Genomic DNA, 22235 nt, shown 5'->3' on the forward strand with positions numbered 1-22235 from the left:
TGTAGAAATTATAGGTTAAAATATGTTGTTAGTCTTTATACTTTAAAAGTTAAAAATTTAAATTTTTTTCTAATTTAAAATTTGTGGTTGTTGTTAGTTTCTACCAAAATTTGCCTACTAAACATGTTTATTTCTGTCATGTCATATGATAATAGCTCTAACCGAAATTCCATTTTGATAAATTTTTACAAAAATACTTACGATTTTAATGAATGGACTGATATTTTAAATCAATAAAGTAGAAGGAAATAATTTTCAACATTTAAAGTAAAGGATTAAATCTTAAAATCTATACAAGTATAGAGACTAACAATATATTTAGAGCTACAACATTGATTCTGTATAAAAATGAAAAGACGAAAACACTTACATAATAATATAGTAATTTTCTTTGTAAAAACAATGCGTTTTAAATTATTTAATAAAAATTTTAAATATAGTATAAATTTAATATTTATCTTCATAATTTTACATCATACAACACTTATCATTTAATGATAATGTTAATATTATTATTTTTAAATATTCTAAATAAATTATCACTTCATTTCTATTAAAATAAATTATTCAAATTATTATATTTATTTTTATCGAAAAATATGAAAACGAAGATTTACTAATATTATAAACATTTACTTTAAAAAACTAATATTATAAACATTTTTATAATATAAATTCAATACTAAAAATGAAATAATAAAAATTTCAATATTTATTTATTTTTAGTTTTTCAAAATAACAAAGTATCTTTAAAAAAAAGCCAGCAAAGAGTAGGATATTTTACAACCCTTTTTGCCTTAGCCCTGAAGTAGCCATCAATCACCATACTATGATTTGAACTTAGGGTTTGTTTTAATTGGCCTGCTAGCAACCTTCCAATTTCCAAATAGCAATTTGCCATTTGTCTTCTGTATTAAAATTAAAGAAAATGAGCCAATCTGACTTTTATTCTATAAAGAAAACAAAAACAGAAAAAAAGGCATCAAATTTCATGAATATTTACTTGATAAATAGTCAGATTAACATTCAAGTCTGCTTGACAATAATATATATGTAAGAACAATCTCCAAGCAGTGATTTACACAAAAATGATACAGGGATGAACATATTTGCCTACATTAACATGCTACTCATATAAGTCATAATTAAACCACTACATCTATGCATTTCCTGGTACAACAACGCCTAAGGTTTATATATATTTATTCATCAAACTCCGAATCATCTTCGGTTTCTTCATCTTCGCCACTTTCCTGCAAAATCGAAAAACTTTTAATGTATTTGCAGCTGTTTCACTATTGAAGACTTCCTTCTGAGATAAATTTTAGTAGAAAAACTTCAAGCAAGTTTACCTTTCTTTTAATGTATTCCGCCATGGCTCTGTCAAACTCTGCTCGTTTCCCGGTTGCGATATCGTAATATTTAACTTTCTCCTGTTGAAGACAAGTTGAAATTAGTATGTCAGACAACTTATGAAGTCCTTTAGTTTCTATTTATATGTGCATCATATATAGGCTTCAAGTCCAAATGGGGGAATATGATGAATCAACCCTTGAGACATTCGGCTTCCTCGGCATGCACTAATATTGATTGCCGTATTATTTCTATACATGCCACTTCTGCACCCCTAGTTAATAAGCCAATAACAAGAATTGGAACAATTTTATCACCAAATGATAATAATATTCGATATCAAAACTATTTTCTTCATCCTTATGCAAATCCATGAACAGATGATGTACGTGCACCTTGTATATAAATAGAACTTTAAGTATGCTTTGATGAACCAATGTCACCCATGACCACGGCCAAGGATTTTAGCTAACAAGAGGCTAAACATCATTATGGATATTCCTTGGCTCTCGGATTCAAATAAACATGTCTTGACCAACTAAATCTTACAAGCATATAATCAAGTTATCATAACAATAGCATATGCTAATTATATGAATCCGTAAGAAACACGGAATTGGCACAAACCTCGTATGTCATTGTCTTCCACTTCTCACCACATGCCTTCCCAATCTGAAACAATATCAGGGAGGATTCGTTAACATATACGTTAAATACACAGAGATTCGTTTTCTAAAATAAGATTTTGTGTTTTTAAACCATAACATACATCGCGCATTGACTTGATATCCGGATTCTGCTCTTGAAAATCCTTACGAAAATCCTCCCTTGAGTATAAGAAAATGAAAAAATCTGTTAGTTTAATGTCTCTCACAGGACATTCAATTTCTGCAACAAAACTAGCAGGCAAAATCCTTTGATATAAGAACCAAAGCTCACTTTCCAGAACACACAGACACAGACACATACATATATATATGTATATATATATTGCATATACATTTGCTCCATTACAGGCAAGGAAACACAATCCATTTGCAAGCCTAAAAAACCAACTCAAAATTTTGCATAAAAAAGACAGTCAAGAAATAAGCAGATAGATTTTAGCTCTTACACGACAAGGGCACAAGAATAAAAGCATGAAATTTCCAAACAGGAGAATGTTATAATCAACAAAATGTTAACCAATACTATGAACAAAAAATTATTAATAAGCAATACTCACAAGAAGTAAAAGAAAGCAGTGGGGGGTTTCTTAGGCATTTTAGCATCGATTTTTGTTTTCTTCTTCAGCTTCGATTTGGGTCTTGACTTCGACTTGGGTCTCTTTTCTCTCTCGCTAACAACACTCTCTTCAGCTGTCTTCTTCATTTTCTCACTTGATTTTACCCTTAACGCCATTTGACTAACAATTTTTTTTCCAAGCAAAAGTGTCTATTGTTAACCCCCAAAATTCCTTACAAGCAAAACAAACTAAGAAAGCCATAATTTATTCTGCAAAAAATACTATAAAACAAAGGGGTAAGAGAGAAATACTGATTGGAGGCTGTTGATGGGTTCTTAGCGGAAGTAACGGAGGTTGAAGACGAACGATCATTTTTCGACTTTGAAGCTTTCTTCGCCATTTTTTTTCTCCTTTCTATTTATAAGACGGGTAGGAGATGGAGACAAAGACCCACAGCTTGAGCTTTGCTTAGTGTTGGCTGGCTCTCACCAGTGAAGCAGTTGCCACCACAACTCGACTGTTTCCGGTGGGAAGGAGCTGGGATTTGGACTTCCACGGGTGAGGGTCAGTGCCAAATTGCTAATGTATTGCTCTCAGAGATTAAGGCTTGTAGTAGTGGTAATTACTTGGGTTTTTGGTAGCCCTACGACTAGCCCAACCTCAATGCAATAACTATATTAGCCCATTGCTTACTTCAAATTCTACAAATACAAGGATAAAAGAAGAATTCATACAATGATCCAACTCATGACAGCCATGAATCTCAAAATTATATATAAATTTTAATTTAATGTGTTAATTTATAAAATTTAATTTTATTATTAAATAAATATTTATTGAGATCAATATAAATTTAATGCACTTTAAAATTTAAAATATTCATTATATCCACATCATATGAATAATCATAATAATTAAAATAAATAATCATTTTAAGTTCAAAATTTAAGATTTTTATGAAATAAAATAACATATGATTTTCTTAAATTATAATATTGACAAAAGTAATAAAACATATAGTTTTATCGAGTTATTTTTTATACAATTATGAAGTTTTTTAATATATATTAGAAATCTCATCACATACGTATCGTATGAAAATTTATAGATTTAAAATACAAATGCCTATTTAAAAGTAATATACAGTATACAATGAAATATATAGTTTGAATCTAATTGATCATAATAATACATGAAATATGTATGATATTAAAATAAAAATTAGATTAAATTATGAGTAAAACAAAATTTAAACACATAAATACATCATATAAACAATACTAAATGAGGTACAGTTATTTAACATGATTTTGTCATCAATTATGAGTTAGTGTCGAAATGACTTGTAACACCAACTTAATGAACAATATTATTAATATTAAAATTTCTATCACTTATGTATGTATGTGGAAACCATAGATTTAAAATAAAAATGTTTGTTTAAAAGTAATAAACAATGAAACGTATGGTTTGAAACTAATTATACAACTAACGTAAATAATAATTTGTGTAGATTAAAACAAAAATATATAAAATACATTAAAATGAAGTTTTGGTTGAGTGATGAATATAATGTTTAAGTAATTTAATTGGTGCAGGTGATAAATAAATAAATTATTTAATAAATAATAATACAACACTTTTTGTTTTTTAAATATATTTTAAAATAAGAATAATATTTGATGCACTGTTAATGGAGATTTTAGACTCCATAAGTAAGGTCAATGGGGTAACCAGTGTCCTATGGGGTACAATAAAATATTTAAAAAAAATAACAAATTTTTAAGACTACTTGTAGAATAAAAACTATCACTTTTAAAGGAAAATATTTGGTATATTGTTAATGAAATTTTTAGACCATATAGGAATCGAAAATTGTCCACCAAAATATTAGAAAAACACACGTGACGATAAAATAACTTTTAGTTTAAATTTACAAAATAAAAGCGGAGGGAAGTTTTCGCTGCTCTGTGAAACCAGCCTCACGCTTTGTCTTCCACTCTAGGAGCAACGAGACCCAAAGATTTCGCTCAAGACTCGTAACCCAACTCCTTGCTTGGAATGGGCGTGCCAGAATTCAGTCACTACGGTTCCGACTCAATGAGTGGACCCATAGTCCAACCGCCTTAATGCCCCCACGCGGGTCACAAGCTGGCGTTACCCGACTCGGCGAACTAACATCATCTTAACCTGGGTTTTAAATACTTGTCGTTCTATTTATTATACCGATGTGGGAGTTTCTTCATTTCACGTGCATCGTGACCGAGTTGGTGATTTTTAGGTGTTATCCGGATAGTAAAATCACTGTTTTACTCAAAATCGATGATTTCCAAATATCAAATACGTTCATCTAAATTGATAAACCGACTAATTACATAATACCAATGAAAACAATCGATCTGGACAGACCCCTCTCTTAGCTACCATAATCACACACAATACAGAATTTGCTTTTGTTCTTTTTGTCTATACAAAGTACCATAGCTACTGGCTTTCATCAAGTACATTGTTGAACATTGAACATTACTTTAGAATCGATTCCTATTAACCATTATTTCTTTTGAAATTTAAACACTGTAAAAGTCTTTTCCATAACCCTAGAGCTATAGGGTATGGTACAACTTGTACAATATGTACTCTAAGAGAGCCATCTCCTTGAACGTGACTCGAACTCGGTGATAAGAGTCAAATATAATGATGTTTCCCCTACGAATTTTTCATGTTGGAATGTATAAGATCCATATATTTTGAGAGAATGAAAAATTGGAATAACATAGTATGCCAAGGTACAATATGTACAATCCTTTCTCCATCTCACTTGCTTCCAAGTTTTTTTCTCTAGTTTTTATTTTATTTTCTTAATAATCGGGGAATAGGAATAAGATTGCTTCATGTTTACAACATATAATGCTCTTGTCACTGGGCAAAGACGTTATTGGCGTAATTGCACATTAGACACAAATACATTATATGAAGTTACACTTGAAAATATAATATTTAGTGTTGTTTCTAGATTTTATTAAATAAATATTAACGGTTATATCCAACTCTTACACCTATTAATTTTATATATATGGTAGTGGATACCAATTCATTGCAAAATGAAAGTAAATTGTGATTGAATTAAGTCATGTAATTAATCAAATAAATAAATGGTTAGAAGAAGTGGGAGTAGATTTTTTTTTAAGTATCTAGATCAAGTTCGAATCTAAATATTATCTCGACATGAATAAAACTATATTTAAACCATAAAACGGATGAAGATACTTGTAATTACAAAAAGAAGAAGAAGAAGTAAAATTGTAGCTAAAATGTTATTATAAAGGTTCACCTTTCAACACCTTAGAGAGTTGCTGAAAAGTGCAATAATTTAACAAATATACCATAACTTTAAAAATAGATTTGACAGAAATGGTAATATTTAAAAAGGTAAAATTATGATGTGTAGGGGTTGAAATCTAGTATATATTTTCTAAATTTATATAAAATATAAAAGAAAAAATTTAAAAATAAATATTATTTTCTATAAATAATAAGTTTTAGTAAATTTTCAATTCAACTCACATTGATTAATGATCCAATCCAATCAAAAAATTAAATAATAGTGTACATAAATAAAATATGTTGCATATAAATCAGGTTGTACTTGGTAACTAATCCTCAGGGTTCAGGACCACCACAACTTAAAAATTGGAAAAAGAGAAATTCGACTCCACTGGGGATCGAACCCAGAATCTCTGGTTCCGTAGACCAGCGCCTTATCCATTGGGTCATGGAGTCGTATGTACGAAATTTCTTATATTATTATTTTCTTGATAAGCAATTTTCCTCGTCTTCCTCTCCTGGCCTGGTTCCCGCGCTCTTCCTAGCAGCGGCAACTTAAAAAAATGAAAAGTCGACTCCACTGGGGATCGAACCCAGAATCTCTGGTTCCGTAGACCAGCGCCTTATCCATTGGGCCATGGAGTCACGCGATCAGGTTATCATATTCAAATTATTTGTTGATACATAATTTCCGTCATCTTCCTCTCTCTCCCTGGTTCTCGCAATTACCACGCTCTTAGTAGATATGAAGGAAAAAGGGGGGGTGGGGTGGGGAAGACGGCATCATTGCCATGGCTTTGGTCTTCTTTTCAAAGTGAAAGGAAGGGAATCTAAGAAATAACCTAAAAGATGAAAATGGAAATGAAAGTCAATTTTAAGTAACAGAAAAATCCTAACTTGTCGCCGTCTGTGGGAATCAAACCCACGACCACGTGGTTAAAAGCCACGCGCTCTACCAGCTGAGCTAAGACCGCTACGGTTTAATAGTTTCTTGAGTACCCTTTTTGAGTATTAAAGCTTAATTTCGGTAAAAGTGAAATTTTATCTGCTAGTATACATCTTGCAATTTAAGTTGCAAGAAATTCATGATTATCGTGGGAAAATTACCTATCAAATACTTAGGGATGTCTTAGATTGCAAGGAAATTATCTATTAGAGATTGTGCCCGCATGATTGAAAATAGTGTGGGGAGAGTGAATGGGCGAATTGCAAGAATGCTTTCTTATGCTGGCTGAGTCGAGTTGGTACAAGCAATGCTCTTGCATAGACGAAATTATTAGGCTAGGCATTTTATTCTGCCAAACGTTGTGATTGTAAGAGTTAGTCAAATTTGTATGAAATTTTTGTGGAAAGGCGATGCTGAAAAAGTTCAAGGTGCTAAGGTAGGTTTGTAAACCAAAGAGCGAAGGGGGTCTCGGACATGCAAAGTTGGAACAAGGCTTGTGTCATACAACAAATTTGGTCGGTATTGTTTCAAGTTGGTTCTCTGTGGATAGCTTAGATAAACACTTGTATTTTAAAGGGTCGATATTTTCTGCAGGATCAACTAGCTGCCAATGGTAGTTGTAGTTGGAGTTGGATGAAGCCAGTAGGAATACGAAGTGAGGCTCTTCATATCTTTCGATGAGCAAATCGGATGGGGCAAGGCACAATATATCATATCAGTAAAGTTTGGAACCAAGGAGTAGAATTACCGACTACACTGTTTGTACCCTAAAACATTCATTTATCACTTGGTTGGATACGAGTGATCGGTTGGGTGCTAAAGACAAATTATGAGCCTGGGGATTGAATTACTATGCTGGCTGCGTGTTATGCCAGATTGGGTAGGAAACTGAAGATCATTTATTCGTGGAGTGCTTTTATGCAGAGAGAGTTTGGAAAGTGTGTCCTACAGTTATGTGGCCTTCAAAGGGAACCTGAAATCTGGGAACAGGAGCAGCGTTGGCTAATTACAAAGCTGAAAGGTAAAACTCTATTTATGATCATTCTTAATTTGGCATGGAATGCCCGTTTATATTGGGTTTGGAATGAAAGAACCAACAGGTTTTTTTTAAGGTCAGTGGAGAAACGAATCTGGGTTGCTTGGAAAAATTAAGGAAGGTGTTCGAATTCATTTTCAAACACTAGAATGAATACAAAGGAATCTGTAAAATATTGATATTTGTATAACTTGGGAGATTAGGTGTTTGTTAACACATGGCATCATGAAAAACTACTTGAGAAGTACTCACATATGGTTTTCCACCTCTTACTGTTTGGCTGGTGACTGGGTGGATCACCATCAAGATAGACCACTCGCTTTTAACACACTTATCTTTAAGAGGGACTATGAGTATGGCAACCTCATACTATCTCAACAATAGGAATATTAGGCAACCTCATACTATCTCAACAATAGGAATATTAGAGAAAGTACCACACTTGACGACAATTAATGTATAACCAACTTGTCATCATATTAAGCACACGTTCACCATCAGCCTGAGAATGTCGATGACATGACATAAGTGGACAAAGAATCCCTTGACATTTAATAATAGAGGAACTAGTTTAATTCTTTTTAATAGTACAAGAATAAAATTTACCCATTTAATAATAGGACTAATTTGATCTAATACCTATATTACAGGGACTTGGTTTAAGTTATTTGATTGACTTTTTTTTTCTCAAAACAACACCATTAGAATTTGGTTTACATGTAATTATTTTAAAGATTTCACATAAACAATTAATAGTAATTAATAGTGTAACAATTTGGACTAATTAACAAAATTATAAAAATACGAGACCTAATTTTTTCTAAATTAAAGGATATAAATTAAATCATAAAATTAATACAGTACAAGGATCAAAATATAATTCGACCAAAATATAGATATTTGTGATAAAAAGGAAAAAAAGCCCGACTGAAACTGGATCAGTTTCCGTTTACCAGAGCCTTACAAATTGGGCCATAGACTCATTATAAAAGGACTATCTATCCATGCTTAATTCCCGCCAAAGCAGTCATCTTCTCTCCTTTTCCCGCCAAAACCATTCTCACTTTCTAGTAGAACAGAAGAGAATTAAAACAAGACGAAAAAGTGGCCTTCATTTACAATAGCGTTTGGTGTTTTCTTCCAAAACTTACAGTGTAGAGTTCTGGCTGAAAGAGAAAAGAAAAATGGAGTTGGGGGCTCAAGATTATGCTGATAGGAAGAAAGATATCAGCCAATTCTTGTCTCAGGATGTCTGTTAATCCATCCATTCTATGATATATATTCCTATGTGTTAATGTTAATTTACCTTTTTTTTTTGTAATTGATTGATCAGATTTACCAAGATGAAATCAAGGCTATGATAAATCACAAGCGCCGCCGTCTCATCATCAACATTTCCGATCTCCACTCTTTCAACAACTTGGCTCCTAGGTTCTCTCTAATTTCTTATTTTTTCCCTCTATTTTGAGCGTTGATTGAATTAAAGCTCATTTGGGTTTCTGTTTATTGTTCTGGGTTTTAGGATTCTGAAGAACCCGAGTGAATTTATGCAACCATTTTGCGATGCGGTGACGGAAGCTGCTAAAGGTATCGACCCAAAGTACTTGAAAGAAGGAGAAGCGCTTCATGTGGGATTTGAAGGCCCTTTTGTTTCTCGTCGCGTTACTCCCAGAGATCTTCTCTCTGAATTCATTGGCTCCATGGTATGCGTCGTGGGTATTGTCACCAAATGTAAGTTCCCCCCCCCCTCTCTTTTTTTTTCTTTATAATTTGAAGTATAATAAATGGGTATCTGTTTGTTCATATAATGCGGTAAAAATTGAATTTAGGTTTTTGTAAAAAAGTGGGTACTTGCTTTGAGCTTTGAAAAATCCCTAACGCTTTTGGGCACTTGTTCATACTGAATAAAGTGTTTATCAGTGTTTTTTCTGTGTTGTGGTCTTCTCTTTACGTATCTAACATGAACTTAACCTCCATTTAGGTTCTCTGGTAAGACCAAAGGTTGTTAAAAGTGTTCATTTTTGCCCTGCCACTGAGAACTTCACCGTTCGGGAATATCGAGACATCACCTCCAATAATGGTTTGCCAACTGGATCTGTGTATCCTACTAGGGTAACTTTCCACTGATCGGATCTCCTAGTATTAGTATGGCTGTTGGATTAAGCATTGTCTCATGAGTAATATTATTTTCAGGATGAAAATGGCAACTTATTGGTGACTGAATATGGGTTGTGCCAATACAAAGATCACCAGACCTTGTCAATTCAAGAAGTTCCGGAGAATGCTGCACCTGGTCAGCTTCCTCGAACTGTGGATGTCATAGTTGAGGATGACCTGGTTGATTCATGCAAGCCTGGAGATCGTGTGGCTATCGTAGGGCTATATAAAGCTCTTCCAGGAAAAAGCAAGGGCAGTGTGAATGGTGTATTCAGGTATCTCTTATGCAGTGCATTTTTTAAATCTTCTTTTGTTCTTTGGTCTTTTTTCTGTCTACAGTTGGATGAGTAATTTTCTGTTGTAGGACTGTACTCATAGCTAATAATGTCTCTCTGCTCAACAAAGAGGCCAATGCACCAATCTATAGTCCCGAGGACCTTAAGAATATTAAGAAGATAGCAGAAAGAGATGACACATTTGACCTGCTTGGTAATTCCCTTGCACCTTCCATATATGGGCATTCGTGGATAAAGAAAGCTGTGGTTTTACTGATGCTTGGTGGTGTGGAAAAGAATTTGAAGAACGGCACTCATTTACGAGGGTTAGTTCTACTTCAACTGTCTGCGTCTTTGTTGTTATATACAGCCTTTGTTAGATTTGCTATAATTTAGATCCTAAAATAAGCCAAATCCTTGCTATCTTTTAGGGACATTAACATGATGATGGTTGGAGATCCATCTGTTGCAAAATCCCAACTTTTAAGAGCAATCATAAACATTGCTCCCTTGGCCATTTCAACCACTGGTCGAGGTTCTTCTGGTGTTGGTTTGACTGCTGCTGTCACATCTGATCAAGAAACAGGTAAAGCACTTCAATTGATTCTGTCATTTCGGTTTAAAGTCTTGTTTTTGTTGATTTTGACTAAATTAAATATCTCTGCGATCAGGAGAAAGAAGACTGGAAGCAGGTGCAATGGTCCTTGGTGATAGAGGTGTTGTTTGCATTGATGAGTTTGACAAGATGAATGATCAAGATCGTGTTGCAATACATGAAGTCATGGAGCAGCAGACTGTAACTATTGCCAAAGCTGGTATCCATGCATCATTGAACGCTCGGTGCAGCGTAGTGGCTGCTGCCAATCCCATATATGGAACTGTAAGTTCAATTGGTTAGTAAGATGCAGATTCACTCCACTAGCAAGGTGGTGAATTTTGAGTTTATACTAATTATTGGTCAAAATGCAGTATGATCGTTCATTGACTCCAACAAAAAATATTGGACTTCCAGACTCTTTGCTTTCTCGTTTTGATTTACTCTTTATTGTATTGGACCAAATGGATGCTGATATTGATCGTCATATCTCTGAGCATGTCTTGAGAATGCACCGGTTTCGCTCTCCTATTGATGGAGGTAAGGCAAAGTGTTTCCTTATGGTGCTTATAGACTGGTTGGACATATACCTATTAAGGTAATTAATAATGTAGGCGAGGCAGCTCTTGATGGAAGTTCAAGATATGGAAGAGAAGATGAAGCTGATGCTGACTCATCTGTTTTTGTCAAGTATAACCGTATGTTACATGGGAGAAAAACAGAAAGAGGTCGGAAGCGTGATACTCTTACGATAAAGTTTCTGAAAAAGTATATCCATTATGCAAAACACAGGATTCAGCCTGAGCTGACTGATGAGGTTGTGACCATTCCTTTTCCTTTATATTTATTTATCCAGTAATCTATTAATATCGTCCCACTGTTTAAATCAATGCTTTCTTCTTCCCCTTTACTCTGTTTTAATCAATTCAAAATTTCTGCATTGTTATGCTGCAATATCTTCTCTAGAAGAAACCTTGATGACCTCTCTAACTTTTCTCCCCAAAGATCATCAACTAACTTATCCAGGGCTTACTCTAAAGTATCTCATCTGCAGGCTTCAGAACACATTGCTACAGCTTACGCAGAGCTCAGAAATGCCAGTTCAAATGCAAAGGTTTGCTTTTGTAATCAGCAAAGAAATACCTTGATATACTTGCCTCAGTTATGCTAATACTGTCATTGGTTTTGTAGACTGGCGGAACCCTTCCAATCACAGCTAGAACCTTGGAAACCATAATTCGTCTATCAACTGCTCATGCAAAGTTGAAGTTAAGCAGAAAGGTATTTGGGATTCCTGACATGTTCCCAGTAGATTTTTTTCCCTAAACCTTATATTACTCTTTGAATATAATCTAATTCTTTGGGATCAATTGTGACCAAAATTGTTACAGAGATTTCATGTTTATGTCTTAAAATTGCATGTTTGGTCCTTGCTTGTAACTGCTTCATTATATTTCCTTTTTTATGCATTTTATTCATACTTCTGTTGCATGATGATTTATCATGGCAGGTTACAAAAGTTGATGTTGAAGCTGCTCTGAAAGTTCTAAATTTTGCTATTTATCATAAAGAATTGACAGAGATGGAGGATCGTGAACAAGAACGGCAAAGAGAAGAAGCAAGGACACACAGAGCGGATCGTCAAGGGTGAGCATGGGATATGCCTTTAAACAACTTACGGATTTTAAGTGCCTATTGCTTATAATTTAAAAATAAATATTGCTTATAAACAATTGATTTATCTTTATAATATAGATGCTTATCTTTTTATATAAACTTTATCAGAAAATTACTAAATGATCAAATTTATTCTAATGTTGTTGACCTTCTCTTTTGCTTTAACTAGGCCAACGACCACTGCTATGGAAGTAGATGATCCTCCAAGGGCCCAGCAGCCTACTGCCATTGGCTCTCTTGAAAGGTCTGAGTCCTAACAAACACTTCAGTTACAAGTTTAGACATGGCTTTTTCCTTCAACAATAGCTATAATCTATTGTTGCACAAGTTCACTTTAAAATATTTTTTCTACCTATTTGTTGATGAATTTCAGGATTGAAGCATTTAAAGCTATATTTGGTCAGCATATGCGTGTGAACCATAAGGATACCATATCTATTTCTGAAGTAGAGAATGTTGTCAATGAAGGAGCTGATGGCCATTACTCAAGGGCAGAGATCGTTGCTATATTAGAGGTAATGTTGGTATATGGATTGTTGGATAGGAATAAAGTTTTCATATTCTTAAAAGATGAATGTCCCTGTTTTTCCTCCATTTTGGTATAACATTTTGAATCTCATATCCACTTGTGGTTAACATGACAAACTTACATATTTTTCAGTTCCAACTTACTAAATTTAAGGATGCTATGTACTAACAGTCACTACTTTCACAATTGTCAGAAGCTGCAAGATGATAATATATTGATGATAGCCGGTGAAACAGTGCATATGATAGTATGAGATGTAAGGAAAGACCTGGATGGCTTCTTTCATGCAATCACTTTACAGCATTGTGGGATTGGGGATGGATCTATTGGCATGAAATTCTTGGTTTGTACAGCTCCATGATTTATCCTAAAATTGTCTTAAAAGTGACTGTTGGCTGTACTCTGTAGCAGATGAAAGGTGAACTGGGGATGGATCCCCTCTTGCTCTGCAAGTGAAGATGCAAAAATTTGGATGACATGATAATTCACTAATGCTTTAATTATTTACTTGGAAGGTATTGTTTTTTTTTGGACTTTATGTTTTCAATAGTTAATATACTGTGGATCTAATTCTAAGCATCTGCACCCTGAATTCCTTGTTTTTGTAGTATTATACAAGGTAAGCAAACACCAAAAGATACACTACAAATCAAGATTTTATTAACATTATAATTACTTGAAAAGAAGAATAAAAATTTCGGTCTCCATCCACAATACCAGTTGCTTGGAATAATAATAAACTCAAATAAACCAACAGGACAAATATTGAGAAAGAAATTAAAAAGGGTTTAGACCATATTCACCAAGGAATGAAAAGATAAATAACAAGGAATGAAATTCAAAAGAACCATGCAGCCATAGAAGCTAAGGCAGCTACTGCAGCTGGAACACCCAAAGCTGCTCCTGCACTTTCCATCGGAGATGGTGCGACGGCCCCTTGATCTTCCCTCAAAGCTGTGGCTCCATTGGTGAAAACGGCAAGAACTGTAACGTAGGCAATCAAAATCATGGCCATTTTGCTACCCTCCATTGTTCTAAGCAACTCAACTGAGCAAAGCACCCTTTAAAGATATCAAAGTGAGAGATGCTATTGAAGTTGTGTGCTTTTGAGCTTGACTTTGGATTGTAGAGATTTCAAATGTTTTTATAAGGGAAGGATTATGCTACTAATCATGTATTTGCCAGCTTTTTGTTGGTTTTAACCACTAACCAAATCATTTTAAGGCATTTGTGTGTTGTCTGCTAATTGTTTTTTGCCTCTCACTCTCTTGTAAACTCTACACCAGCCTGGACTGACTATATAAACTATAAAGCTAGATTAATTATACATTGTTTACAATCATATGTTATTTTCAACATAAAATAATTGGGTTTTGGTGGAATAATTGATGGAAACTTTATCTTGATATGTTGTGACTATTATATTATATCTTTGTAGTCTTCCAATAGCTATTAATCTCCCTTAATGAATGTCAAAAACTTTAATTCAGTATAAAAATGGAACATCATGTTAGAGAATCACCTTGAAGATTCTTTGCAATTATAAATACACATTTGTATAGGAACTTTAAGGAATAAATTAACATACAAGTAACGTGGTTAGTAGACTAAACGTATAAAATATGTCGTTATTTAAAATAATTAAGTTGGCTATGGGTTTAGTTAGCATTTTCATTGTAATTTTCTTGCTGTTAATAGCATTAGCTGTCATTGTTTTCTTCCGTTATATTCAATTTCCATTTTTTGGATGTATGTGTTGCATAATGTAGACACTAATTTAGATCTTTTTATCAGAAGATAGCAACAAAGAGTGACTCCGTGGCCCAATGGATAAGGCGCTGGTCTACGGAACCAGAGATTCTGGGTTCGATCCCCAGCGGAGTCGTGTCTTCTAGTTTAAGTTTTTGCACCGTGTTGACTGCCTAAAAGGTAATTATGGTATATAGTAGCTGAATTTGGCTTCAATGATCAAGTTGGTACTTGAATTCTTTTTTCTCCAGTTAAATACTTATGTTTTTTCTTTTACAAGGACACATATGTCATATGTTTTTTTTGTTAGGACACACATGTCAAACATTCATTCGGGCCACAATAAAATTTGGTTTGAGTATTAAATTGAACATTAAAATCAAATGGAGTTGTCAAATTGAGACAAAAAAATTTCAAGTACCAAATTGAACATTGAAATCAAACTCAGATACCAAATGTTATATTAACCCTTGCCTAAACATATGTCCTCAACAGGGTAAAACTCAGAATTTCTAACATATGTTCTCAACAGGCATAATATGAGTTTAACTACTTCAAAGTTCAGAGATACTTATTTCAGTGTTTTCAGTTCAGAGGACTAGGGACTGGGAAAGTTCAGAGATACAAAAGGGAATTTATTGATAGTCGAACCATAGAATATAACTTGAAATACAATCTATGAAGGAATTCCACAGGTTCTTCAAATGAGAAATTCATTTCCGCTTCTTCCCAGTCGCGGCTTCCCATGCTTGTAATACGAGGTTTACTATTTCCTCCACGCCTTGCCCGTGCTTCACCTGTGAATGAATAATTTACACAATCAAAGAAGGGTTTGAAGCGATGATATAAGTTTCAAAATATTAAATATCATAAAAATTGTGTTGATATGTGCACTAATTGATGCAACAAATGAGGATAATACCAATGGTTTTATTTCAGTATATGGTGAAGGATGCAGTCAACTACTCAACCAACCTGAGCAAATACGAAGGGCCCTCCATCACGCATACGAAGCGCATCGCGTTCCATGACTCCCAAGTCAGCTCCAACCGCAGGTGCAAGGTCCGTCTTGTTTATCACCTGTTAGAATTCCCGATGTTACAAAAATCAAGTACATTCAAAGCAACGGAATGGCACAATAAACAAAAATCAAATACCAGGAGATCAGCTTGGGTTATGCCAGGGCCACCTTTCCTAGGGATCTTATCACCACCAGATACATCTATTATATACATAATATAATCAGCGAGTTCTCTGCTGAAGTTGGCAGCTAAATTATCTGCATCCATAGAAGTTCACATAAATAATCGGTAAGTAATATTCTCGTGCCAAATCAGTTCAAGAGAACATTGTACATACCTCCCCCGGATTCGCAAAGAAGTATATCTGTTTTGTACAAGTTAGAAAGCTCCTCGAGAGGGCCGAGATTGATACTGATGTCTTCACGAATAGCGGCGTGTGGGCAGCCTCCCGTTTCTACAGCACGTATCCTTTCCGCAGGAAGTGCCTGGTGTTTCACCAAGAACTCACCATCCTCTTTCGTGAATATGTCATTTGTCACCTAAATGCATCATTTGAGTTTGGTTTAGCCAATCAACCACAACTTCATAAAAGACTGACCATGGTGGCACAGCTGAATCTATTATTCTCACAGTCTACATAACATTCATAAAAGTTTGAAGGTAAACACTCAAATGGCAGGCTGATAGCTTGAATAGAGATGCATGATACTTACAGCGGCAAGACTGTACTTATCCCGCAGGAACGTGCACAGTGCCAGCATTAAAGCTGTTTTCCTGTATGGCAGAAAGCAACATTAAATCAGATACCATTTCTTAGGATGTTTTACGATATCACCAAGAATTGCATTTTAGTCATACAAATAAAGTAGGGAAAAACAATGATAGAACACAAAAACCTTGTAAAGGAAATACAAAAAATTAAAACATAAAAAATAAAAATCCAAGGGCTTGGAGAGTAAACTACTCAATTATCAGTGTAATGTGGTTACTGGATTCTACACTCCATTAATTCAGGTACAATAAAGCATCATCTTTGTTGAAAATTCGTATAAAATTTACCATTTTTAATCTTTTATAAGCAAAGAAAGAACTGACTGTATTATAGAAGATGCAGAGCAAGTGAAAAACCAAGTTAATTGTTGATACTAGATACTGAGAGGAAAAATAAATGGAAGGAAAATAAAAAGGAAATACCCAGTACCAACAGGGCCACCAATTCCAACAGTGAAAGCCCTCTCATTGAAATCCCTGTTGACAAGCGGTGGGGCTCTTCTGCTGAAGTATCCAGGTGAGTAAATGGGTTCATGTGAGTGAGGCGCTAGGCCATCATGGCTATGGTAAACCTTCCCATCAGCTCCCACCCATGATGATTTTGTTGATTTACTGTTGCATGCCAAAAACATATAATTAAAAAACCTAATCAGCAAAAAGTCACAATCCATTAAAACTGCAAAACTTAAATGAGAATACACTTACTCATGGTCATGATGGTGGTGGTGGGGGTGATGGTCATGGCCATGGTCATGGTGATGGCCATGGTGATTATTGGAAGCCATTTGACTATTGTCTGAAAAGGGTTTTACCGTGGGAGAGAGTCTTTGGGTTGTTTGTGTTCAAAGGGCACTGGATGAGAGGAGCGAGGGCTATGGTGGTTGGATTGGATTAGGATGTAATCTCAACGGTCAAATTTTATATCAAGTCCCTGTACTATACGTTTTTGTTGGATTTAATCCTTGCACTGTAATTGGGTCATTGCCAATCATGTATTTTTTTTTAAATGTGTATTTTTAGTTTTATGACCAGCTTTTTTTCTTGTATGTGATGACTTGACATATATACTTAGATATTTTTGTACGGTTGGACAAATTTTGTACATTTTAAAATATATAATATTTATTTAATTGTAAAAAATATCAATATATATATATATATGCCACAACATCGTATATTTAAAACTCTCAAAAATTATTTTACAGAATTGAGAAAAAAAATTGTGCCTTAACATTAAAAACACATTTTGAAAAGTGAAAGATTAAAATAAACAAAATATAGTAGATGGACTAAATAGGATAAAAGTGAATAGTACAAGGACCTTTCTTAAACTTTTACCAATCTTAATTGTAGTGATAGATGGAGATTATGATCTGGAAAGAGAGATTGGGCTGGGCTGGGCTGGGCTGGGTTGAGTTAACCTTCTTTTTTTTGCACAAATTAATCAAAAGTGTTACTGATATCTTTGGTAGTTTAGGTCAAAAAGATCAACCTAGTGCAATCTTACAGATGATTATTGATTATTTTGGATCAAATTTTGATTTTTCGAAAATTTGATTTAATTTTTTATAAATATAATATCATTAGTTAATCTAAATTATTAACGCAGCTAACTACGTTGATTAGAAAATTTTGAAAAGAGTTTCCTTGATTCCATAAAAAAAACTTATATACCAGTGCTTCAAGATGTTATTGTAAAAATTGAGGTTAACAACGTATTAACATTTAAGACTAACTATCTTAAAAAATCAATTAAGATTAATTAATAATATTATAAAATAGAAAGATTGAATTATACCGTATTAAAGTATAAGTATAGAAATTAAATTTTAAAATTTTAAAATAGTAGAAGGACCAAGACAACAATTTGACCATTATCTTGTCTCCTAAAACAACTTTTCAATATAAACTATAAAACAAGTTTACAAGCTTTGATTACATCTCTTCAAACATAATCACAATCTTTACATGCCAGTATCTCAATAATATATCCTTCAAAACAATTACCTAAAACCCAAATTTTTATCCAAAAAAGGAAGAGATAAGTTATGGATCATACTCCACTTTTCAATACTCCATCAAAATTAGCATACTTGAAGGAGTTTTATGATATTTCTATCTATATCAGCATGAAAAGCATCAAAAAGTAGAGTATGAAACCTTTTTCACCACTTAATAAAAATCATGAAATTATATCAAACAAGTAAACAAATCAATAAAAATAAAAATAAAAGAATCCAAAGTTAGTCAAACAAATTCCTAAGTGCATTACGCTTGGCAGTACATGCCTTTTGGTTGTCCCTTTGGGTGCTTACATTGATCTCTTGGTCTTGATCTGAAGCTGGAGCTGGCTGCTGCTGGGGATTATTATTATCATTGCCTAATATCAGCCCTTGTTTTTGTATATATTCCCATTTGTCTTGGAAGAGGTAAAAAAACGCAATGAAAATGATTTCAGCAGTGAAAAGTATAGTCCAAATACCAGTATTTCTTGATGTTTTCTTATGGTAAGCTTTTAAACCAGTGTAGATGTTAATAATCCCCATCATTGATGTTACTGTTCCAATAATCCAGTGTGTTAAGTACCATGTGTTTCTTCTTTTAGTTCCTCTGTGAAAAAAAGAAGATGGAGTTAATTAATGTAAGGAAAAATGGTGGAATCTTGAGTTTAATGATGATTAATATTATTAACCTTGGGGGCCTGAAAAACCCAATGAAGGTTTGCATCCAAATGGCAGCATAAAGGGCTAAACCTAATCTTTGGTGATGGTTACTGAATGAATTCTCGAAGTTTTTAATGGACATGACAGCTCCAACTGTTGCAAGAAGCACTGCAAGTATCTGCCGTTTGGGAACATAAATTGTAATAATAATAAGAAAGGACACATGGTGATATGATTATATGGACAAATTATGGTGCATGGTCTCCCTTTTCTTGTTATTGAAGTCTTCATGATCAATATGATTTAAGTTGGTTTAGATCAGTTAATGGGGCTGTTTCAAGAAATTAAAAACTGTGGACAGCATCATTAAAGTGAAAGTGGGATTATAATATTTTATGAAAAATAAAGCATACAACCAGCTCTTTGTGATCTCATTTAGCACCCAAGTTAAGGTTCATGATCTAGATAAATATACACATAAACATATTCATATATGTATGTATGTATGTAGATTATATATAGATATAAATAATTTGCAGAAAAGGAAACAAGAAGAGAATAGTACCTGCAATATGGCATGGAGATAGAACAAAACTTTAACCCTTCTCCCAGCTTCTTCTTTGTTGGCCATTCTAACAGTAAGTATGCCTACAGGCAATAAGAATCCCATGGAACCCCATAGCAGAAGGCCATGAACAGCCACATAAGATATCATTTGAGAACTAAGCTGCTATAGGTATACACAAATGCATGAACATATTCAGATATATTAACATTCAACAATGTTTTTTTTTATAATTAAAACAAGGCTTTGGACAAGAAATTTTGGCATACCTTATGTGCATTTCCTTTCATGTTTTTGTGATTGGTGGATCCAGTAATCTCCCCATGGGATGAGCAAGAAACAAATGTTGAAAGAAGAAGACAGTGTAGTACAAGAATGGTGATGAAGGAGCTTAGCATGTGAGAAACTCGCATCTCTATCAGTATATTCAAAGCAATGGAAAGAAAAGTAGAAGTGGTTAAAAGACAACCCTTCTTTCCTTTTTGTTTCCTCTCAAAAGATCTAAATTTGACTAGAGTTAATTTGAGTGGCCATTAAAGCACTATAGAGAGGACTGAAGAAGAGAGAAAAAGCAGCGTGAATGTGTCAGCTCTTCAAGAAACTGCTTAACTTTATAAATCTTTTAGTATAAAGAAGCTAATGTGCTATGATTACTACTAAAAGACAAAACAAGGGGTGGTGCAAACCTACCATTCAGTATGGGGTAAAAGATTTGGAATTCGGATAAGCATATGGAAATTCTTGTTATATATATATATATAACAAAGAGGGGTCAAAGGCCACATGATGGCCAAGATTTTAATGGATGGGAAGATGGAGAAGGGCGGTGTGTGTGTGAGTGGATTACACAGTTGATAAACAAAGCTTATGTAATACTAGATATTCATTACTCAATTATTTATATAGTTCATTTGATATGGTGGTTGTGTAATTAATGGATTAATATTCTTTAATACAGAAATGTGTATGTCTAGAATTATAGCCACTTTTTTTATAACAGGTATAAGTGTTTGCTTTCATTTTCAACATAATAATTGGTCGTTGAACATTAAAAATACAACAAAATTATTGCCAAAATTTAATTTAAATTTTAAAAATATTCTGAAAATAAAAATAGTTATGATAAAAGGAACAAAATTTGTGTTAAGCTCAATTAGATTAAAACCAATGTTATATTTAAACTCTTTTAAAACTTTTCCGGGATTATTCATTTTGCAGTATCAATATGAATAACCTGAAATCAGAATGTTTAATATTTTCATATAATTTGAAGGTAAATTGTACATATAAACCAATCTTTTTGTTAAGAAAATGAGTGCTGGCTTGAGACTGTCGTCGTATAAGAAAAGCTATGTAGTAAAACATCTTTTCGCCAATTCCTCGACTACATAATGAGATTTAAATCTTTTGCAAAGGCATAGTAATCATTACCCACCAAAGATAATTACATATTTGTTTGGGCAATCAGCATCACGTCATCTTCATTATCCTTTGCTCCATCTATGGTAAATTTTCACCCGAAACCCATTTTTTCCAGTAGCTGCTTTTCTCGTACCACAACACAACGAAATAACATTATTTGTCAATGGATTTTTATGAGAAAGGTGGTACTAAATTTCCATTAAAATTTTCTTTTACCAACTATGATTATCGGTTGGAAAGGATTCAGTGGCCGTTGTTGGCTTATATGATTATGTTTTTTTTTTTTTTTTTTGTTGGTGATGCATTCTGAATTAATATTGTCATTAGCTATTAATTAAAATTAGTTGCAAATTGATCGGTTTGATTCAAAAGGGAAAAATTATATATATTTCAACTCATCTATTCGAATTCTACAATTCAATACATGAACAACCATAACCAACGTTCTTTGCTTAATACATTCTTAGTTTAACCTGCCCGGCATGAGTAACCATTTGAAAAATAAAAAAATTTGAGTAAAATATAAATTCGATAAATGAGTTTAGATAAAAAATCAAAACTCGTTTAAAAAACAGATAAAATCTCGGGTAAATTTTTTTTGACCCAAACATGACCCGAATTTACAAAAAAGATTCCCACTGCTTTTTACTATTGTTTTCACTATTTTTGTTGTTTTGTCACTATATTTGATGTATTATGCTTTTTAATTTTTTTATAAAAAACAATAATATAAAAATTTAATACAGACAGACCAGGCCGAGCTCGAGTTTTAGTATTTTCACCCAGACCAAATTTTTGCATGATCACTTCTACTCTCATGTTAGAGTCTAAATATTTTTGTCCAAGTTAATTTTTAAACTTGATGATTACTCCAACATTAGGATTCGAACTTTTTTTGTCCGAATTTATTTTTAAACTTGACAATT

General features: G+C 33.4%; 4 protein-coding genes and 4 non-coding genes across 9 annotated transcripts; 2 read left to right on the forward strand and 6 right to left on the reverse strand.

Moving 5' to 3' along the window:
- Positions 1 to 987: 987 nt before the first annotated feature.
- On the reverse strand, positions 988 to 3186 carry LOC105778059 (high mobility group B protein 14). Its single transcript, XM_012601639.2, has 6 exons — positions 2890 to 3186; positions 2579 to 2758; positions 2123 to 2180; positions 1981 to 2025; positions 1353 to 1433; positions 988 to 1253 (listed from the first exon to the last, which is right to left on the reverse strand). The coding sequence occupies exons 1-6, from the start codon at positions 2976 to 2978 to the stop codon at positions 1203 to 1205; spliced, it is 504 nt and encodes a 167-aa protein (XP_012457093.1). The 5' UTR covers positions 2979 to 3186; the 3' UTR covers positions 988 to 1202.
- Positions 3187 to 6285: 3099 nt separating this feature from the next.
- On the reverse strand, positions 6286 to 6358 carry TRNAR-ACG (transfer RNA arginine (anticodon ACG)). Its single transcript has one exon. It is a non-coding gene; the product is annotated as a tRNA-Arg (tRNA).
- Positions 6359 to 6474: 116 nt separating this feature from the next.
- TRNAR-ACG (transfer RNA arginine (anticodon ACG)) lies at positions 6475 to 6547 on the reverse strand. Its single transcript has one exon. It is a non-coding gene; the product is annotated as a tRNA-Arg (tRNA).
- A 256-nt stretch (positions 6548 to 6803) lies between these two features.
- Positions 6804 to 6876, reverse strand: TRNAK-UUU (transfer RNA lysine (anticodon UUU)). Its single transcript has one exon. It is a non-coding gene; the product is annotated as a tRNA-Lys (tRNA).
- Positions 6877 to 8914: 2038 nt separating this feature from the next.
- On the forward strand, positions 8915 to 13696 carry LOC105777810 (DNA replication licensing factor MCM3). Its single transcript, XM_012601292.2, has 16 exons — positions 8915 to 9134; positions 9218 to 9315; positions 9407 to 9615; positions 9866 to 9996; positions 10078 to 10316; positions 10406 to 10642; positions 10748 to 10902; positions 10988 to 11196; positions 11286 to 11451; positions 11526 to 11728; positions 11966 to 12025; positions 12103 to 12192; positions 12422 to 12558; positions 12758 to 12832; positions 12962 to 13103; positions 13311 to 13696. The coding sequence occupies exons 1-16, from the start codon at positions 9069 to 9071 to the stop codon at positions 13368 to 13370; spliced, it is 2277 nt and encodes a 758-aa protein (XP_012456746.1). The 5' UTR covers positions 8915 to 9068; the 3' UTR covers positions 13371 to 13696.
- Positions 13697 to 14929: 1233 nt separating this feature from the next.
- TRNAR-ACG (transfer RNA arginine (anticodon ACG)) lies at positions 14930 to 15002 on the forward strand. The gene has a single exon. It is a non-coding gene; the product is annotated as a tRNA-Arg (tRNA).
- Positions 15003 to 15298: 296 nt separating this feature from the next.
- On the reverse strand, positions 15299 to 17533 carry LOC105777837 (urease accessory protein G). The gene is made up of 7 exons (XM_012601330.2): positions 17365 to 17533; positions 17083 to 17271; positions 16602 to 16662; positions 16226 to 16427; positions 16024 to 16145; positions 15842 to 15946; positions 15299 to 15663 (listed from the first exon to the last, which is right to left on the reverse strand). The coding sequence occupies exons 1-7, from the start codon at positions 17442 to 17444 to the stop codon at positions 15580 to 15582; spliced, it is 843 nt and encodes a 280-aa protein (XP_012456784.1). The 5' UTR covers positions 17445 to 17533; the 3' UTR covers positions 15299 to 15579.
- Positions 17534 to 18533: 1000 nt separating this feature from the next.
- Positions 18534 to 20490, reverse strand: LOC105775004 (cytochrome b561 domain-containing protein At4g18260). 2 transcript variants are annotated; one of them, XM_012597553.2, is made up of 4 exons: positions 20157 to 20490; positions 19888 to 20049; positions 19352 to 19500; positions 18534 to 19269 (listed from the first exon to the last, which is right to left on the reverse strand). In XM_012597553.2, the coding sequence occupies exons 1-4, from the start codon at positions 20298 to 20300 to the stop codon at positions 18903 to 18905; spliced, it is 822 nt and encodes a 273-aa protein (XP_012453007.1). In that variant the 5' UTR covers positions 20301 to 20490; the 3' UTR covers positions 18534 to 18902. The 2 variants fall into 2 exon arrangements, with proteins under 2 accessions (XP_012453007.1, XP_012453006.1); XM_012597552.2 differs by having other exon boundaries at positions 19888 to 20052.
- Positions 20491 to 22235: the final 1745 nt, after the last annotated feature.

Source organism: Gossypium raimondii, chromosome 10, assembly GCF_025698545.1.
Source record: "Gossypium raimondii isolate GPD5lz chromosome 10, ASM2569854v1, whole genome shotgun sequence".
Taxonomy (NCBI): Eukaryota; Viridiplantae; Streptophyta; class Magnoliopsida; order Malvales; family Malvaceae; genus Gossypium; species Gossypium raimondii.

Bases quoted from the DNA above. Each gene is read 5' to 3' on its own strand.
- LOC105778059 (XM_012601639.2), bottom strand. From the start codon at position 2,978: ATGGCGAAGAAAGCTTCAAAGTCGAAAAATGATCGTTCGTCTTCAACC. The intron at 2,181-2,578 runs GTGAGTATTGCT...CTTATACTCAAG, and splicing joins ACTGCTTTCTTTTACTTCTT to GGAGGATTTTCGTAAGGATT. The intron at 1,254-1,352 runs GTAAACTTGCTT...TCGATTTTGCAG, and splicing joins CGGAATACATTAAAAGAAAG to GAAAGTGGCGAAGATGAAGA.
- LOC105777837 (XM_012601330.2), bottom strand. From the start codon at position 17,444: ATGGCTTCCAATAATCACCATGGCCATCACCATGACCATGGCCATGAC. The intron at 16,663-17,082 runs GTATTTCCTTTT...TCTGCCATACAG, and splicing joins GGTGGCCCTGTTGGTACTGG to GAAAACAGCTTTAATGCTGG. The intron at 15,664-15,841 runs GTTGGTTGAGTA...ATTCATTCACAG, and splicing joins GGCCCTTCGTATTTGCTCAG to GTGAAGCACGGGCAAGGCGT.
- LOC105777810 (XM_012601292.2), top strand. From the start codon at position 9,069: ATGGAGTTGGGGGCTCAAGATTATGCTGATAGGAAGAAAGATATCAGC. The intron at 9,616-9,865 runs GTAAGTTCCCCC...ACCTCCATTTAG, and splicing joins CGTGGGTATTGTCACCAAAT to GTTCTCTGGTAAGACCAAAG. The intron at 12,833-12,961 runs GTCTGAGTCCTA...GATGAATTTCAG, and splicing joins GCCATTGGCTCTCTTGAAAG to GATTGAAGCATTTAAAGCTA.
- LOC105775004 (XM_012597552.2), bottom strand. From the start codon at position 20,300: ATGCGAGTTTCTCACATGCTAAGCTCCTTCATCACCATTCTTGTACTA. The intron at 20,053-20,156 runs GTATGCCAAAAT...GTATACCTATAG, and splicing joins TGAAAGGAAATGCACATAAG to CAGCTTAGTTCTCAAATGAT. The intron at 19,501-19,887 runs GTACTATTCTCT...CCCAAACGGCAG, and splicing joins ATCTCCATGCCATATTGCAG to ATACTTGCAGTGCTTCTTGC.